The sequence below is a fragment of the Bombina bombina genome, chromosome 8, assembly GCF_027579735.1.
Source record: "Bombina bombina isolate aBomBom1 chromosome 8, aBomBom1.pri, whole genome shotgun sequence".
NCBI lineage: Eukaryota > Metazoa > Chordata > Amphibia > Anura > Bombinatoridae > Bombina > Bombina bombina.
In genome coordinates, this window is record NC_069506.1 from 82,639,666 (window position 1) to 82,655,132 (window position 15,467).

At 41.6% G+C, this 15,467-nt stretch overlaps 1 protein-coding gene across 3 annotated transcripts in view; it reads left to right on the forward strand.

The window, feature by feature from the left end:
* Positions 1-15,467, forward strand: part of VPS13D (vacuolar protein sorting 13 homolog D) — a 1,255,097-nt gene that overhangs the window by 681,568 nt on the left and 558,062 nt on the right. For all 3 annotated transcript variants that reach the window (XM_053690423.1, XM_053690422.1, XM_053690424.1), the window contains 2 exons: positions 122-245; positions 11,206-11,441. In XM_053690423.1, coding sequence (XP_053546398.1) covers positions 122-245; positions 11,206-11,441 — 360 coding nt within the window. The remainder of the gene's footprint in view (positions 1-121; positions 246-11,205; positions 11,442-15,467) is intronic.

A 15,467-nucleotide genomic window follows, 5' to 3' on the forward strand; every position in this document is an offset into this window, starting at 1 on the left:
AGTTATCTCTGTACCACAACATCTGTTTTAAAACAATAAATAAAAAAATGGCTATAGATTTAACTCTTTAAATGTGTAGCATTGTGATAATCTGTTTTATTTGTATGTTTCCTTTCTTAAGGGATACTCTTGGAAACGGCTTCTTTTTACGTGTGGAAATAACTTTACAAAGTGCCACTTATCGAATCTCATTCAGTAATACTGACCAGATGCCACCTACCTTTCGAATAGATAACTTCTCAAAGGTGAATCATTTTTAAACAGAAATTAAAGTAAAAACTGTAGTGTTTTTCTTCTTAAAAGGGAAGAGTCCACAGCTGCATTCATTACTGTTGGGAAATACTGAACCTGGCCACCAGGAGGAGGCAAAGACACCCCAACCAAAGGCTTAAATACCTCCCCCACTTCCCTCATCCCCCAGTCATTCTTTGCCTTTCTTCACAGGAGGTTGGCAGAGAAGTGTCAGAAGTTTGAGAGTCTCTCATGGAGGGTAGTACTCTTTGCAATGGGACTGGAGTTTTAAGTAATCCTGTCAGCCTCTCAGTGAGAGCATGGATGAAAGTTAGAGTACGGAGATGCGGGGAGAGTTTTCCTGCGAACCCATCCCGACTCATATTAACAGCTCCTTGGTAATCGGCGTGGATGAGTTTCACTGCCTATCTTTCTTCACTCAAGTCTGTCAGAAGCGAGGCTACTATCTGTCACACTTGAAGGACCGTGTTCCTGTTCCACGGCGTAGATTCCGGTAAGATCGTTTCATTTTATTTCCATATGTGAATGTAATGTTAACGAAACAAGGTAGGGTCCCAGTGGGACTCCTTTTATCTTAATAAGGAATCATGGGTTAATATCTCCTGAGGGGGTTATTGAACAGGGGGGACTTTTAATCATGTTTGTTATATGGTTCTATCTGCAAATGTGTAGCTATACGGCCTTTACAGAACATAACGACCTTCTTTTAATAACGCAATCTTCCTAGATTGCGCACCCTTTTCGTGACTGGCACGGTGCACATTGTGATGGTGCGGTTACATTGTTTTTCACTTCCGTATGCTGACTTTGTGCGTCCGAGAGAGTCTTGCTGGTGGGTTGTCTGGTTCACAGGAGGTGGTGAGTGCCCCAGCCATTGGGGGTGTTAAAGGGTGCCAGTTAGTTTTTTGTCATTTTTGTAATCCCAAGATTATGGAGGATTCTGATATGCAAGACACGGATACCTCCGATACGGAGGATGTGTCTTGTGATGAATATGAAATGGCCGGGTAATCAATGTCCATCAGTTATGTTCCGATTGCCATTCTAGAGTACTCTCTTCTCCCGAAGCAGGGAGCTTAGAATGCGTTGAGCTATCCGCCTCCGAGGTTTCCATGACCCGTGAAGCGAGGGCCCCAGTCCATTTCCTGGCTACGCAAGCAGATGTCCCTTATGGCTTGTTTCCTCCAGAGGTTACGGCACGGTTCCGCATGGCCATTTCTATGGCGCTGAATCATTTATATCTCCCAAGTGAAGTATTTCTAAGATACTGTCCGTGTTCCGTTAACCAGGGCCCGTCGAGTGTGGGATCGCCTGATTCAGTTCGGCCTTCTGGGGAAGCAGGGGCCCCTATCTCGGTCTTCAGTTGATCCGGCGAGGGATGATTTTGCCTTCCGTTATAGGCTGGCTCACCTTTGTGTTCTTTTAAGAATCTTGGAGGATCCCAGTCCTAGCAGGCTGAGGGATCCAAGGTCTTAGAAGCTGGATGGCAAAATGGATATGATGATTGGGGATGAAGCCAATCTCCTTAACTTCGCCGTTTTTCTTTATGTTTTTCGGTTCCAGTTTCTGAGCTTGGGTGAATGGGGCTTTTAATCAGCTGGTCCCGTTGTCGTCCTTATTCACCTTGGGCGTTCACCCAATGGGTGCTGCCTTCATTTTATTTTTTTGATCCGGATGGATGTCTTTAATTTGTTTTTTCTTAAGCTCATGTATGTTAGAATTTTGTTTTTATGAACGCCTGGAACCGATACTTGCGATTTTGGTCGCGTGGGCATTTCCTCGGAAGTTGTACACTTGTTGAATAATAGAATTAAGTTTTTCTAGTTCATTTATCGATCCTTCGGGATGAATTTTCTTGGACCTTGGACAGTACTAGAGTGTCCTTATACCAGGCAGGTACTGGTCTGATACTTTTTCAGCTGTTACCAGGGTTCATGTCCCCTCGTGGTGCTGATTTATCCTGCTGGATTCTGAATGTCACTTGGCCTATTCTATGGACTCCGGGCTCAGATCCTACCTAAGTATGAGGCCTGTTGTTTAAATGCAACCCCTCCGGAGGGTTATGAGTGCCAATCTAGGTTGGTTGTTTGGGCTTCTCGTCTGGGATACGGATCTGTTTTTGTAGACGTCATCATGGTTCTTCAGGTCTCCGGGGACTCGTTATTCCATTCTTTGGAGTTGGGAGATGTGTGTGACCTATGTGGTCTGGTGTGCCAAGTGTTTAATGATTTGCATTTTCATTCGATGTTCTTCTGGACGCCGACTCTTTAGCCTATTAAGCATTTTATTGCGGTGGCGGAGTTTCCTTCCTTCCCGTCTTGGGTGGATCAAATGATCTGGATGCGCGGGCATGTTCTTTCTCTGCTCAGAGTTGTGTTACTCTAAGAGTTGATGTGCAGGGGTTCCCCTGCCTTCTGTGGGGAGCTTGTGAAGCTCCAGCTTTTGCCTGCTTAAAGTAGATTTTTGGAACATAGATCCTTTGGCGATCTCTAGCTGTTGTCTCTTTCATTACCCTTGGTCTGATCATGGTCTCGGCGTTCGGATGTCTTTACGTCCTCGTTGCAACTCTAGCCTTGGGGCTTGTCAGTGTAGGGGCGAGGTCGGTTATGGTGGACCGCCCTTCTGGAGTCAGGTAGTTGACCATTTATCCTTGATGCTCCATTAGGGGCTTCATGGGTGGTGTCCTAGTTCGATTCTCTGGTATGGCGAGCAGGGTACAGGGTTCTCATTCACCTTCGGGTGTTGGTTGCTACCTTGCCTGTGTGTGTAACACGTGTTAACGCTTGCCTACGAGATTTCTTTGCGATCCAAGTGCCCTGGGTGCTGAATCTTAGACCGTTAAGAAGTCCTTTGTGACTCTTGGGTTTGAGGCTATGCTAGATCGCCAAGTCAATGGACTTAAGAGGTGCGTTCCTCCTTGTTGGGGGCAGCTTAGAGTTCCTCTGGAAGTTGGATCTTCGATTGATTCCTTTCGAGGACCCTGACCTAGATTTGTGTCTCTCCTTGGATGGGTGTGGACGGTTTGATCTCACTCTAAATGTTTGTGCTCCCACGGGCCTCTCTCCTTAGAGGCTGGGGCTCTGTGAGCGATGCCTGTCTGTCTGTGGCTTAGGCTTTAGGTCCTTCTGACGGTTCCCTACTGGTCTGCTGGCGCATTTACGCTGTTCCTGTAGACTCCAGGTATCTTCACCTGGGTTGGTGATATGGCCGAGGTTTCTCACCTCTTGCTTTCCGTTGTTTAATTCCCTTCTCTTCTAGAGCGGGGGTAGGGTTCTCCAGGTTCGGAGTTACCTTAGTATTTGGAGAGACCTGTGGGTCCTTGGTGTCTTGACTTGTAAGGGTCGTTACCCTTCTTGCGTTTCAGAATCCTGGAAGGGGAGTTGCGATAAAGTGACTGGTTCCTCCGTTCCTGCAGCGGGAGGCTGAGGGTTTGATCCCTATGGGGCTCCTGCTATATTTGTATTATTGTACATCAGAGTAGTGCTCCAAAAGCTGCTACTTTACATCTGGAAGCCTTACTGGGAGAGATCACTGTACCTCATTCAGACAAACCCCTGAAGTACTGGGCAGTTAATAAACTGAGATTTAATGGGCCAAAAATATCTTTCTGAACCATGCAGTAGTGTGAAAAGTGAGACTGTCCAGCTTAGCGTCAAACGCCCTTACTGATAGCAGAAACAGACTTATAGCTGAACATGCAGAGATGCTTCTGTTCCTTAATAAGAACTTACCACTAACTTTTGAAAAAAATATTCCAATTGCTAGATTGCCTGTTATACTGCTAGTTCTCATCTTGCACAATTATGCTCAAAGCATACTGTCCTCTGAGGAACAGCCTTAGCCAGGGCTGGACTGGGAATAAAAAGCAGCCCTGGAAAAATATGAAGACCAGCCCTATTTTCTGTTAAGTCAGTTGAATGCAAATGCCCCATTTCTCCAACATAGGTGTGTCCGGTCCACGGCGTCATCCTTACTTGTGGGATATTCTCTTCCCCAACAGGAAATGGCAAAGAGCCCAGCAAAGCTGGTCACATGATCCCTCCTAGGCTCCGCCTACCCCAGTCATTCTCTTTGCCGTTGTACAGGCAACATCTCCACGGAGATGGCTTAGAGTTTTTTAGTGTTTAACTGTAGTTTTTCATTATTCAATCAAGAGTTTGTTATTTTCAAATAGTGCTGGTACGTACTATTTACTCAGAAACAGAAAAGAGATGAAGAATTCTGTTTGTATGAGGAAAATGATTTTAGCAACCGTAACTAAAATCCATGGCTGTTCCACACAGGACTGTTGAGAGCAATTAACTTCAGTTGGGGGAACAGTTTGCAGTCCCTTGCTGCTTGAGGTATGACACATTCTAACAAGACGATGTAATGCTGGAAGCTGTCATTTTCCCTATGGGATCCGGTAAGCCATGTTTATTACGATTGTAAATAAGGGCTTCACAAGGGCTTATTTAAACTGTAGACTTTTTCTGGGCTAAATCGATTGATTATTAACACATATTTAGCCTTGAGGAATCATTTTATCTGGGTATTTTGATATAATAATATCGGCAGGCACTGTTTTAGACACCTTATTCTTTAGGGGCTTTCCCAAAGCATAGGCAGAGTCTCATTTTCGCGCCGGTATGGCGCACTTGTTTTTGAGGACAGCATGGCATGCAGCTGCATGTGTGTGGAGCTCTGATACATAGAAAGGTCTTTCTGAAGGCATCATTTGGTATCGTATTCCCCTTTGGGCTTGGTTGGGTCTCAGCAAAGCAGATTCCAGGGACTGTAAAGGGGTTAAATATAAAAACGGCTCCGGTTCCGTTATTTTAAGGGTTAAAGCTTCCAAATTTGGTGTGCAATACTTTTAAGGCTTTAAGACACTGTGGTGAAATTTTGGTGAATTTTGAACAATTCCTTCATACTTTTTCGCAATTGCAGTAATAAAGTGTGTTTAGTTTAAAATTTAAAGTGACAGTAACGGTTTTATTTTAAAACGTTTTTTGTGCTTTGTTATCAAGTTTATGCCTGTTTAACATGTCTGAACTACCAGATAGATTGTGTTCTGACTGTGGGGAAACCAAGGTTCCTTCTCATTTAACTATATGTATTTTATGTCATAAAAAAAAAAAAAAAAATTTAGTAAAAATGATGCCCAAGATGATTCCTCAAGTGAGGGGAGTAAGCATGGTACTGCATCATCCCCTCCTTCGTCTACACCAGTCTTGCCCATACAGGAGGCCCCTAGTACATCTAGTGCGCCAATACTCCTTACTATGCAACATTTAACGGCTGTAATGGATAATTCTATCAAAAGCATTTTAGCCAATATGCCCACTTATCAGTGAAAGCGCGACTGCTCTGTTTTAGAAAATTCTGTAGAGCATGAGAACGCTGATGATATGGTTTCTGAAGGGCCCCTACACCAGTCTGAGGGGGCCAGGGAGGTTTTGTCTGAGGGAGAAATTTCAGATTCAGGAAACATTTCTCAACAAGCTGAACCTGATGTGATTACTTTTAAATTTAAGTTGGAACATCTCCGCGCTCTGCTTAAGGAGGTGTTATCCAATTTGGATGATTGTGATTATCTGGTCATTCCAGAACCACTATGTAAAATGGAAAAGTTCTTAGAGGCCCCGGGGCCCCCCGAAGCTTTTCCTATATCCAAGCGGGTGGCGTACATTGTTAGTACAGAATGGGACAGGCCCGGTATACCTTTAGTACCTCCCCCCATATTTATAAAATTGTTTTCCTATAGTCGACACCAGAAAGGACTGATGGCAGACAGTCCCCAAGGTCGAGGGGGCGGTTTCTACTCTACACAAGCGCGCCACTATACCCATAGAAGATAGTTGTGCTTTCCAAGATCCTATGGATAAAAAATTAGAAGGTCTGCTAAAGATGTTTGTTCAGCAAGGTTCCCTTCTACAACCAATTGCATGCATTGTCCCTGTCACTGCAGCCGCGTGTTTCTAGTTTGAGCTAGGAAAGGCGATTATTAGTAATTCCTCTTCTTATGAGGAGATTATGGACAGAATTCGTGCTCTTAAATTGGCTAATTCTTTCACCCTAGACGCCACCTTGCAATTGGCTAGGTTAGCGGCGAAAAAATTCTGGGTTTGCTATTGTGGCGCAGAGCGCTTTGGTTAAAATCTTGGGCAGCGGATGCGTCTTCCAAGAACAAATTGCTTGACATTCCTTTCAAGGGGAAAACACTCTTTGGCCCTGACTTGAAAGAGATTATCTCTGATATCACTGGGGGCAAGGGCCACGCCCTTCCTCAGGATAGGTCTTTTCAAGACCAAAAATAAACCTAAGTTTCGTCCCTTTCGCAGAAACGGATCAGCCCCAAGGGCTACGTCCTCTAAGCAGGAAGGTAATACTTCTCAAGCCAATCCAGCCTGGAGACCTATGCAAGGCTGGAACAAAGGAAAGCAGGCCAGGAAACCTGCCACTGCTACCAAGACAGCATGAAATGCGGGCCCCCGATCCGGGACCGGATCTGGTGGGGGGCAGACTCTCTCTCTTCGCTCAGGCTGGGGCAAGAGATGTTCTGGACCCTTGGGCGCTAGAAATAGTCTCCCAAGGTTATTCTCTGGAGTTCAAGGGGCTTCCTCCAAGGGGGAGGTTCCACAGGTCTCAGTTGTCTTCAGACCACATAAGAAGACAGGCATTCTTACATTGGGTAGAAGACCTGCTAAGAATGGGAGTGATTCATCCTGTTCCATTAGGAGAACAAGGGATGGGGTTCTACTCCAATCTGTTCATAGTTCCCAAAAAAGAGGGAACGTTCAGACCAATCTTAGATCTCAAGATCTTGAACAAGTTTCTCAAGGTTCCATCGTTCAAGATGGAAACCATTCGAACACTTCTTCCTTCCATCCAGGAAGGTCAATTCATGACCAAGGTGGATTTCAAGGATGCGTATCTACATATTCCTATCCACAAGGAACATCATCGGTTCCTAAGGTTTGAATTCCTGGACAAGCATTTCCAGTTCGTGGCGTTTTCTTTCGGATTAGCCACTGCTCCTAGGATTTTCTCATAGGTACTAGGGTCCCTTCTGGCGGTGCTAAGACCAAGGGGCATTGCTGTAGTACCTTACTTGGACGACATTCTGATTCGAGCGTCGTCCCTTCCTCAAGTAAAGGCTCACACGGACATTGTCCTGGCCTTTCTCAGATCTCACGGATGGAAAGTGAACGTGGAAAAGAGTTCTCTATCTCCGTCAACGAGGGTTCCCTTCTTGGGAACTATAATAGACTCCTTAGAAATGAGGATTTTTCTGACAGAAGCCAGAAAAACAAAACTTCTAGACTCTTGTCGGATACTTCATTCCGTTCCTCTTCCTTCCATAGCGCAGTGCATGGAAGTGATAGGTTTGATGGTAGCGGCAATGGACATAGTTCCTTTTGTGCGCATTCATCTAAGACCATTACAACTGTTCCTGCTCAGTCAGTGGAATGGGGACTATTCAGACTTGTCTCCGAAGATACAAGTAAATCAGAGGACCAGAGACTCATTCCGTTGGTGGCTGTCCCTGGACAACCTGTCACAAGGGATGACCTTCCGCAGACCAGAGTGGGTCATTGTCACGACCGACGCCAGTCTGATGGGCTGGGGCGCGGTCTGGGGATCCCTGAAAGCTCAGGGTCTTTGGTCTCGGGTAGAATCTCTTCTACCGATAAATATTCTGGAACTGAGAGCGATATTCAATGCTCTCAAAGCTTGGCCTCAGCTAGCGAGGGCCAAGTTCATACATCAACCATCAGGGGGGAACAAGGAGTTCCCTCGCGATGGAAGAAGTGACCAAAATCATTCTATGGGCGGAGTCTCACTCCTGCCACCTGTCTGCTATCCACATCCCAGGAGTGGAAAATTGGGAAGCGGATTTTCTGAGTCGTCAGACATTGCATCCGGGGGAGTGGGAACTCCATCCGGAAATCTTTGCCCAAGTCACTCAACCGTGGGGCATTCCAGACATGGATCTGATGGCCTCTCGTCAGAACTTCAGAGTTCCTTACTACGGGTACAGATCCAGGGATCCCAAGGCGGCTCTAGTGGATGCACTAGTAGCACCTTGGACCTTCAAACTAGCTTATGTGTTCCCGCCGTTTCCTCTCATCCCCAGGCTGGTAGCCAGGATCAATCAGGAGAGGGCGTCGGTGATTTTGATAGCTCCTGCGTGGCCACGCAGGACTTGGTATACAGATCTGGTGAATATGTCATCGGCTCCACCATGGAAGCTACCTTTGAGACGAGACCTTCTTGTTCTAGGTCCGTTCGACCCACTCCAGCTGTCTGCTTGGAGATTGAACGCTTGATCTTATCAAAGCGAGGGTTCTCAGATTCTGTTATTAATACTCTTGTTCAGGCCTGAAAGCCTGTAACCAGAAAATTACCACATAATTTGGTATATCTGTTGGTGTGAATCTGCAGGATTCCCTTGGGACAAGGTTAAGATTCCTAAGAGTCTATCCTTCCTTCGAGAAGGATTGGAAAAAGGATTATCTGCAAGTTCCTTGATGGGACAGATTTCTGCCTTGTCTGTGTTACTTCACAAAAAGCTGGCAGCTGTGCCAGATGTTCTAGCCTTTGTTCAGGCTCTGGTTAGAATCAAGCCTGTTTACAAAATTTTGACTCCTCCTTGGAGTCTCAACCTAGTTCTTTCAGTTCTTCAGGGGGTCCCGTTTGAACCCTTACATTCCGTTGATATTAAGTTATTATCTTGGAAAGTTTTGTTTTTGGTTGCAATTTCTTCTGCTAGAAGAGTTTCAGAATTATCTGCTCTGCAGTGTTCTTCTCCTTATCTGGTGTTCCATGCAGATAAGGTGGTTTTGCGTACTAAACCTGGTTTTCTTCCAAAAGTTGTTTCTAACAAAGACATTAACCAGGAGATAGTTGTGCCTTCTTTGTGTCCTAATCCAGTTTCAAAGAAGGAACGTTTGTTGCACAACTTGGATGTAGTTCGTGCTCTCAAATTTTACTTAGCAGCTACTAAGGTTTTCAGACAAACTTTGGCTTTGTTTGTTGTTTATTCTGGTAAACGGAGAGGTCAAAAAGCAACTTCTACCTCTCTCTCCTTCTGGATTAAAAGCATTATCCGATTGGCTTATGAGACTGCCGGACGGCAGCCTCCTGAAAGAATCACAGCTCACTCCACTAGGGCTGTGGCTTCCACATGGGCCTTCAAGAACGAGGCTTCTGTTGATCAGATATGTAAGGCAGCGACTTGGTCTTCACTGCACACTTTTTTCTAAATTTTACAAATTTGATACTTTTGCTTCTTCTGAGGCTATTTTTGGGAGAAAGGTTTTGCAAGCCGTGGTGCCTTCCATTTAGGTGACCTGATTTGCTCCCTCCCTTCATCCGTGTCCTAAAGCTTTGGTATTGGTTCCCACAAGTAAGGATGACGCCGTGGACCGGACACACCTATGTTGGAGAAAACAGAATTTATGTTTACCTGATAAATTACTTTCTCCAACGGTGTGTCCGGTCCACGGCCCGCCCTGGTTTTTTTAATCAGGTCTGATAATTTATTTTCTTTAACTACAGTCACCACGGTAACATATGGTTTCTCCTATGCAAATATTCCTCCTTTACGTCGGTCGAATGACTGGGGTAGGCGGAGCCTAGGAGGGATCATGTGACCAGCTTTGCTGGGCTCTTTGCCATTTCCTGTTGGGGAAGAGAATATCCCACAAGTAAGGATGACGCCGTGGACCGGACACACCGTTGGAGAAAGTAATTTATCAGGTAAACATAAATTCTGTTTTTTCTCAAAGGGGATTACTGGGATACTCCTTCCCTAATATTTTCAGAATTAAATTATATTACTTTGTATTAAGTACAAATGTCAGATTGATGAGTTATATAGGCACCCTACAACCTAATTGCATCCAGTAATCACCCCTTTAAATTGTAGCTTTCCAGCCCCAGCTGCTGCAGATGTTATTTATTGTTATTATTAATATGTTATTGTAATATTTTTATTTATAAACATGTTCTGTGAACTTTGTGACAAGCACATAAAACTGTTTTTTATTATTTCAAAATGTCTTTTGAGATACAGTTAATAATTATAAAAAAGCGATCTTAAATCATTAGTCTGTATTGTGCTTGGTAAACTGTCATTACTTAAAAAAATATCGGTAATTGGTATCGGTGAGTATTTGAAAAAAAGTATCGGTACTTGTACTCGGTCTTTAAAAAATGGTATTGGGGCAACCCTAGTATAATTGTAGCGTGTGCATGCTCAGCTCTATGTATCTTACAGTTAACAATAAAAAAATTAGTATTTCCCCTACCAGTGCTGCCCATAACCTTGAAGGGCACTAAACATGTGGAAAATAAGCTAAATCTGCACCTTCCGGTATGCCAAGGAATTTAGAGAAGGTAGATATTTTGGGGCATATGTATCAAGCTCCAAATGGAGCTTGATGCCCCCTGTTTCTGGCGAGCCTGCTGGCTCGCCAGAAACAGCAGTTATGAAGCAGCAGTCACAAAGACCGCTGCTCCATAACCTGTCCGCCTGCTCTGAGCAGGCGGACAGACATCGCCACAATACAACCCGATCGACTACGATCGGGTTGATTGACACCCCCCTGCTGGCGGCTGATTGGTCGCGAGTCTGCAGGGGGCGGCGTTGCACCAGCAGCTCTTGTGAGCTGCTGGTGCAATGCGAATATGGCGAGCGTATTGCTCGCCGTATTCAGCGAGGTCTGGCAGACCTGATCCGCATCTATGGATCTATGATTCTTGGACTATTTTACTTCTGCACAGTTTTATAGAAACTATTGACTTCCATTTCTGTCTATCTTTGTGGGACAAACAGTGTAGCTAACGTACTTCTGTTTAAGCACTTGTAGTAAATTCTTATTCTATTAAATAGACAGAGTGTTTTACCTACCTCTCAAAAGCTTTAATAAACGGATTGCAATATTAATTAACATATTTGTTTTTAAGGTCCCAGTGGTCTTTATGCAGCTTGGCGTAGCAGAGCCACGTCTCCGAACTGAAGTGAAGGCGATGACATCCATGGATTATGCATGGGATGAGCCGACTCTGCCTTCCTACATTACAGTAACTGTTAAAGGGGCTGGCTCTTCCGAAATAAACTGTAATATGAATGATTTTCAAGACAGCAAACAGCTTTACTATGAAAATTTCATTTATATTGCTGCAACATACACCTTTTGTGGGTAAGTTCATTGGTGCTTATTTTTTAAGTATTTGAATATTGTTTGCTATAGTTTGTTCTAAAAAGTGTATACAGATCTGTCCAATGAAATAGTCACCTCTCTAGCATTATACAACCGTTAAGGAAAATCAAAGTTTGGTATTAATTTCCATTTCTTTAAAGAAGAAAAAATAATAGGTAAATTGGTTTCTTTTTCCAAAAATAAAAATGCTAAATTAGTTTAAATAGTTGCCTGAAGAAATATAAAACCCCAAAAATGTTCTTTTGTGATTCAGACAGAATACACAATTTCAAAAAAGTTTCCAATTTACTTCTATTATCAAATTTGCTTAGTTCCCATGATATTCTGTGTTGAAGAGATACCTAGGTAGACATCTGGAGCACTACATGGCAGGAAATAGTGCTCTTGCAAATGAATAACATTCTCGCAAAACTCTAGGCACATGAACGCTTCTGATCTTTCATCCCTACTTTTGAACAAAAGATACCAAGAGAACAAAGAACATTTGATAACAGAAGTAAATTAGAAAATTGTTTACAATCACATGCTCTGTCTGAATTTAAAAAAAAAAAAAAAAAAGTGGGTTTCTTGTCCATTTAAAGGAAAAAAAAAGATGTTACAATAAATGTGCATATATAGCAAGTGAACAACTCAGGTGCTTAGAACCTGTTACCTTTGTGGTACTTGAGTTTTGTGGTTGTTAGAAAGTGCTTGGATTTAGCTGTGTTCCTATTACCCTACCATCAGTTTTTAACAAGGTGAAGTCAAAATATGGATATACAAGTTGTTTGTCAATATTATAGATGTTTATTTCTTGTAGTGACTTTTATATGCTGTTAAGCCACACATATGGGCCGGATTTATCAAAGTCAGGCAGACGGGTATATGCCCCTGTCTGCCCGGCATTGCTTTCCTGTATTTAGTGAAAATGAGGGTTGGCGCTAACTGTTATCCTAAAGGCCTCGTTATAGAAACTACTCCTCCTTAGTAGTTTGATATAGAGTGTATACTGGAAATAGGATGAAAATAACTGGCGCTAAACAAATAGCTAGGATAACACTACCTTATGATGGATAGATACCTATAAAATGATATCAGTGATTAATGCTACTAGTGATAAAAAACGTGTTTGTGAATTGCCCTTGAAATATCAAGTGTACTTGTGTAGTGGATGGATATGATATATACAAATTCTAATATTAATTAGTGATATCTTACTTAAGATAGATATGCTAGTAGGTGTCGATCCCTAATATGCAAATAATATAGCTCTGTGTTCTAATCTGTGCTGTGGTATAAGATACACTTAAGTTAAACAAAAGCCTCAACTAATAATAAGATGCAAGCCAAGGAATAGAATGTGTACAAAAAATCAAAAAAGATATAGCGATCTGCTAAGTGGAAAATATGATAATAAGTTAAAGTGTTTAAAGTGCGGATTTTGCAAATAAATCTCTCTGACTAAAATTGAAAATATATATATATTTAATACTAAACAATAATAAAATAAATGGTACTGACTGTTAAAATGATTAAAATATAAACTAGGGACGTCTCCCTTAAGTGCTACTGGCACAAAACAAATATTGGCTCCAAAATGAATGAATATATCACACGTATGTCTGATATAACAAAGTTCCTGTATGATGAGAAAGTCACAGTTTAATAACTAGTAAGGTACCTTACTGAACTAGGAGTAGTGGGAGCTGACAGCTCGACCGTTAGTCAATTCCTTGTGCTTCCTTCGGCGTCTGTGTTTGACGGGGTATTTCGCGGCTGAACGACAAGCCGCCCACTTCTGTAATGATTGGCGGTTTGGGCCACACACCCTTTCTATGATAGGCCAGATGGATCCACGTACTGAGTGAGTGTAACGGCACCTCTGATGATAGGTGTAACCGTCTGGTTTACGTTACAAGATGCCTGTGAACCTTGAATAAGGTAGATGTGTTCTTTAAAAACTGCAATCCAAGCAGTATTAGCAGCAGGATAGGACAACTAATATTGGCGCTGATCAGATCCCTGGTCCTCAAGTGGCAGTTGACTTTGTTAGTCCACAAGAGGGGGCTGGATCGCAGCTATTAGTATAGTATAAGTCTCGTAGTGTCCCAATAATAAAAACAAAATCACTGGAGTAAATTCTACGCGTTTCACCCCGGGAGGGCTTTATCAAGATACTCCAGGTATATTTCACACACCTTTTAAAGGTGCTCCTTAGATCTCATTGGCTAGTTGATAACCAATCCTATTGGAGCCAGTAAACAACACCTCTTTTTTTCTTAAAGGTGGAAATTTGTAAATATATACACTTGAATACGCTGATATATAAAGACCTATATAGTCAACTAATTACCAACGTTTTTAACATAGTAAAAATGAAATCAAAACCTAATTTATTATATATAAAGATATATAAAAGTGTGGTGCCAACTATATCTTTTAGACTAATCATACATTGACTATATGCAATAATATCAGCTTTTATATTAACTCTAATTCTTTCTAATTCAATAAGAACCCTTTGATTCATAAGTAATACCAAACTGGAATGGTTAATAAAGTGTTAGTATAATAATGTGGAAAATGAAAAAATAACATAATAAACAAACATATCTATATAAACTAAATAATGTATGTATTGGACATCTCAATGATACAAATGTATAAAAAATAAAAACCTTGTCTATTTTCTATAAAGGATATATGGAAAAGTAGTACCAGCTATGTCTATCAGGCTTGTGACATCTTAACGTTAAGCAATAATATCAGCTTTATTAAATACTCTGATTCTTTCTAATAGACAAACCTATCTATATAAACTGAATAATATGTATATTGGACATCTCAATGTGACAAATGTATAATAATAATAAAAACCTTGTCTATTTTATAATGGATATTTGGAAGTAATACACTTCCAAATATCCATTATAAAATAGACAAGGTTTTTATTATTATTATACATTTGTCACATTGAGATGTCCAATATACATATTATTCAGTTTATATAGATAGGTTTGTCTATTAGAAAGAATCAGAGTATTTAATAAAGCTGATATTATTGCTTAACGTTAAGATGTCACGAGCCTGATAGACATAGCTGGTACTGCTTTTCCATATATCCTTTATAGAAAATAGACAAGGTTTTTATTTTTTATTTATTATACATTTGTATCATTGAGATGTCCAATACATACATTATTTAGTTTATATAGATATGTTTGTTTATTATGTTATTTTTTCATTTTCCACATTATTATACTAACACTTTATTAACCATTCCAGTTTGGTATTACTTATGAATCAAAGGGTTCTTATTGAATTAGAAAGAATTAGAGTTAATATAAAAGCTGATATTATTGCATATAGTCAATGTATGATTAGTCTAAAAGATATAGTTGGCATCACACTTTTATATATCTTTATATATAATAAATTAGGTTTTGATTTCATTTTTACTATGTTAAAAACGTTGGTAATTAGTTGACTATATAGGTCTTTATATATCAGCGTATTCAAGTGTATATATTTTCAAATTTCCACCTTTAAGAAAAAAAGAGGTGTTGTTTACTGGCTCCAATATGATTGGTTATCAACTAGCCAATGAGATCTAAGGAGCACCTTTAAAAGGTGTGTGAAATATACCTGGAGTATCTTGATAAAGCCCTCCCGGGTGAAACGCGTAGAATTTACTCCAGTGATTTTGTTTTTATTATTGGGACACTACGAGACTTATACTATACTAATAGCTGCGATCCAGCCCCCTCTTGTGGACTAACAAAGTCAACTGCCACTTGAGGACCAGGGATCTGATCAGCGCCAATATTAGTTGTCCTATCCTGCTGCTAATACTGCTTGGATTGCAGTTTTTAAAGAACACATCTACCTTATTCAAGGTTCACAGGCATCTTGTAACGTAAACCAGACGGTTACACCTATCATCAGAGGTGCCGTTACACTCACTCAGTACGTGGATCCATCTGGCCTATCATAGAAAGGGTGTGTGGCCCAAACCGCCAATCATTA